At 32.6% G+C, this 4,671-nt stretch overlaps 1 protein-coding gene across 1 annotated transcript; it reads right to left on the bottom strand.

The window, feature by feature from the left end:
* Positions 1-770: 770 nt before the first annotated feature.
* On the bottom strand, positions 771-4,434 carry LOC120768394 (putative apoptosis-inducing factor 1, mitochondrial). Its single transcript, XM_040095066.1, has 9 exons — positions 4,070-4,434; positions 3,451-3,687; positions 3,195-3,389; positions 2,964-3,097; positions 2,680-2,855; positions 2,217-2,614; positions 2,024-2,149; positions 1,837-1,948; positions 771-1,751 (listed from the first exon to the last, which is right to left on the bottom strand). Exons 1-9 carry the CDS (start codon positions 4,337-4,339, stop codon positions 1,342-1,344), a joined length of 2,058 nt encoding a protein of 685 aa, XP_039951000.1. The 5' UTR covers positions 4,340-4,434; the 3' UTR covers positions 771-1,341.
* Positions 4,435-4,671: the final 237 nt, after the last annotated feature.

Here is a 4,671-nt window from a genome sequence, read left to right on the forward strand (position 1 = left end):
AAAAGTTTTTAATAAAAAAAATGTTTGAAATAAAAAAGTTTTTAAAAAAAATGTTTTAATAAAAAATGTTTACAATAAAAAAAGTTTTTGATAAAAAAATATTTTTGGTAAAAATGTTTGTAATAAAAAAATGTTTACAATAAAAGTTTTTAATAAAAAATGTTTATAATAAAAAATGTTTATAATAAAAAATGTTTTTAATAAAAAACGTGTTTGAATAAAAAAATATTTTAATAAAAATGTTTTAATAAAAAAATGTTTATAATAAAAAGTTTTTATAAAAAATGTTTATAATAAAAAATGTTAATAAAAGTTATAATTAAAAAAGTTTTTAATAAAAAACATGTTTTAATAAAAGTTTAATAAAAAAGTTTTTAATAAAAAAAGTTTTTAATAAAAAAAAATGTTTTAATAAATTTTAATAAAAAAAGTTTTTAATAAAAAAAAAGTTTGTAATAAAAGTTTTTAAAAAAAAAAATGTTTAATAAAGTTCAAAAAAAGTTTTAATAAAAATAAATTTTAATAAAAAAAGTTTTTAATAAAAAAGTTTTTAATAAAAAAAGTTTTGAAAAAAAACTTAATAAAAAAGTTTTTAATGAAAAAAAGTTTTAATAAAAAATTTTAATAAAAAAATATTTTTGGTAAAAAAAAAGTTTTTAATAAAAAAATGTTTTTATAAAAAAAGTTTTTTAACAAAAAAATTATAAAAAAAATTAAATTGTAACAAAGCCTTAATAATAAACCAACCACAATAAAAACAACAATAAAAATTTATTTTCAACAGTTCTATTTTATTCTAATATTTATACTACCTCGTCATTTTCAGAAACACTTCATCTATGCCAAAGGCATAAAATAAAGGGTGCACTTTGCCATACTGTGCAAATAAAAAATAAGTATATTTTTTAAGTATTTGTTTTTGTGTTTTGGTTTCAATTAGGATTTCTTATAATAAAAGCAGTGTACGAATACCATCATTTGCTTTCGTTTTCTTGTGATAAAGCTTAAATGCTAGGCAAGTAGTGCACCATTTGCGTACATATTTAGCATTCCAAACAATTTTCTAAAAATGCTTTTCCGGCTTGACGACCCATGCTGCTGGCAGCTACGAGGGTCCTTAAATTACAAAGCAACACACTTTTAATTTTTGGTGGTTTTTGCTTTTATGTGTGTGTATTGATTTGAATCGAAATGCATATTTTTAAAGGTAGTTGATGTTTCGTTTTTTTTCAAATTGTACATTGCAAATTTACACTTGTAATTAACTAACGGTAACAAACATTTTTACCTAACCAAATTATTATTAAACATTACCGAATTTGTTTAATGCATTGCGCGGAACTACGCGTGAATTTCGAAAAGTTTCGCCACTTCATTTAAATCGTCATATTTCTTATTTTGATTTATAATTGTTCGCGCCAAACCAATACGATTAAATAGATTCCACAACAGAATGCCGACTATTTTATCATCTTTCATATAGAATATAACACCACGCCCATATTCGTCAGCATCTTTTGGATCACACTTAACGTCCGGTGTTTCCGGATTCACAGTTACTGTACTGCCACTGCCGCCACCCTCCATAACAGCTGTTTCGCTTAAATTATCGGTACGTCGTTCTGGACTTGGTGTTGGCAATGCGAATACACCAACTGTGCGTAAGGAAGCATCAACAAGGCCGATACCCTCATAACCGACCTCTGGACCCAAGTCGGACCAAAACATACTTTGATGATTATAGGCTTTCTCTGCAAGCGGAAAGTAGTTATATAAATTGTAAATAAATTTGAATTATAGGCAACGCACATAAAGAAATTCTACAATTCTACTCACTTTTGCCAACCATATTTTCACCCGCTAATCTACCAGACACCACGGAATGATCGTGGTGCTCCACACGTCGCCTGCCCAGCAACGGATCGTAAAAGCAGGATGCATCCCCCGCCTACTCAAAACAATAAAAAAAAATATTATTACAATTAACAAAATAAATTAGAAAATTTATTATGCAAAAACTTACCACAAACAAATTTCGTCTAGCTTCTAGTTCGGCATTAACCACAAAACCGCCCAAACTCTTATCGACCTCCAAACCTGAGGTTAACGCTATGCTTGTATTTGGTTCACATCCAACGCACACAACAACCTAAAAAACACACAATTATCACTATCTCCATCACGAACTAGAGCAAATTTCATTCAAATTTACACACCACATCAGTTAAAAGACTCTTTCCATTATTGAGCACCAGCTTGAGCGCTGCTTCATCGCGTTGCGCATTTTTAATAGAAGTCTCCGGCATGACACACACACCCATTGATTCCACTTTGGCAGTAGTCCAGTTACTTAAGTAGGTCGGTAGCACTTTTGACATATTTCCAGATTCCGGAAATATTTGATATATTTTCACTTTCTTATCTTTGGCATAGTTTGCCAGTGAGCAGGCCAACTCGCTGCCAGTAAAGCCATTCCCCACAATTGTAATGGATTTCTTTTCATCGGCATAACGTTTTAAACGTTCAAAATCATCCGGACTGCGATACACCATAACTTTCTCCTTAACACCCGGAGTTGCTTGTGCAAAAACATCGAGACTTTTCGGCGCACAACCTGCACAAATATATAGTAAATGAGCGTTTATATATACATTTGTGTGATTTCAATTTTTTACACACCTGTCGCTATCAAACATTCGTCATAAGTAATTTCATAACCATCAGCTAAAGTTACGATATGTTTGGCTGCATCAATCTTTTTGACGGTGAACCCTTGTGCAACGGCAATTCCACCATTTACAGTTTCCATTAGTTTCGTAGGGTCTACAAAGAACTCCTCGGGCTCAAAGAATAAACTAAAATTTCAAATTAAATTATAAATATTAAGAGTTAGGGTTATCTTATATATAATAAATAACGTTGAAATTATGAAAATATATCCAGTTATAAATACGAATAAGTACCTTCTTTCAGCGCCGGTCCATTGTTTGAAACGATAGTCTTTTGTAACTTCACCCTTCTCCGCTGAATACCAAAGTTCTTTAGAAAGTGGCGGACGCATGTAAGGTTTTCGCGATTCGTTTGTTATCATAAGCACCTAAAATTTGAAAAACAGCAAAGTCATTGCCTCAAATCACGTTTTATAACAAATATGCACACTATTGTTAACTCACTTAGTAAGTAGTAAAACTCACCTTCGCACGCGGATCATTTGATTTGATGGCACGGAATGCTGAGAAACCTGCTGTACCACCTCCGATCAGCAAATATGGTACGTGTTTTGGCAATTCAGCAGAGGTCGCTGGCACTGTGGATGAAATCGCTGCAGGTTTACCGCATTCTGTGCTATCGGCGACCTTCTGTTTTCGCCTTGTTAATAACCATAAAAGCTAAAATAAACAAATGTAAATATTAGAAGCATACAAAAATAAGTATTTATCGCTTACATACCAAACCACCTAGACCTAGCGCCGCCAATAAAGCTAGTAGCATTCTAGTTTTTCTGGTTGCCTCATCATCTCCCATAATCGAACCGCCACTTGGCGCACCCTTTTTACTACCTGAACCACCTGCTCCTTCACCGTCACATGGCTTCTTATCAGAAGTTACATTTTTTCTTTTACTTATATTGCAGTCTTTTGCTTGTAGTAATTCAGCATTTTTCACACCACATTTAGAGCCGCCCGTCTATAATTAAAAAAAAAATTACGAAAAAAGAAAGGAAATTAGATAATTTCATTAAAATTTGTAATCTCAATTTTTCATTTAAAATTTTGTTGACCGTTTTATTTTGCACTTCTGGCTTAGGCGGACAAGGATCTTTAGCAATTTTTTCATATTGTGGTTTGCAAGGGGGTATTGAGGAAGTGGATGAGGATGAGGGGTTGTATGGGGTAGTTGATGGTCGAGTTGCGGCAGAACCAGGAGATGGTGATGCACAGACAGTACTGCCACTTTGGTCATTGCAAACATTTGTACTTTTCTTTTTTTTCTCTTCTTCACATGCTTGATTATTGGGAAATTTGTTACGCTGCAATTTGGTGCGTGCTTCAAGTGTACGCTTTTTTACCATTTGATATAAGTTGTTGTGACTACTGCGTAACGGCGTTATGGCTGCAAGAAGATATGGTTTTAGTCCATTTAGTTCATCAATTGTTGCGCCTGTGTTGTTTATTGCATATCCTCGACTACTATTTAGCTGCTGATCACTGCACTCACATAAACTTAACCTCAATTTGGTGCGGCCCGGCATCGGAACAACTCCTGCCCGGACATGTGCCAATATGTAGGCCTGCCGGCAGAAACGCACATTTAAGCCTTTAAGGCTATATATACTCATTCCGAATTATAATGGAATTATAAAAAAAGGTTTAATAAATAAATTTTTCAAAACAGAATTATAATGAATGACTGAATTTTCCAGGTGACTGCTTCTTTATCGGCTTTGATTGTCGCTTATTTGACAATTTGAAAATAAGTTTTGCTCACTGGAAGTACAATCATCTGACATTTAACTGTTCCCACTTGTATGTTTCCAATTGACAATCACGATTTGTGCTGCACAAGCAGTGGGTACTCGCGAGCCGCATACTTGTCAAGTGTTGAGTACTCATTGCGTATCAATTTTATATCTATTATTAAATTTATCGAATTAGTATTTGTTTAATAAAT

The sequence above is a fragment of the Bactrocera tryoni genome, chromosome 2, assembly GCF_016617805.1.
Source record: "Bactrocera tryoni isolate S06 chromosome 2, CSIRO_BtryS06_freeze2, whole genome shotgun sequence".
NCBI classification, from domain to species: Eukaryota; Metazoa; Arthropoda; class Insecta; order Diptera; family Tephritidae; genus Bactrocera; species Bactrocera tryoni.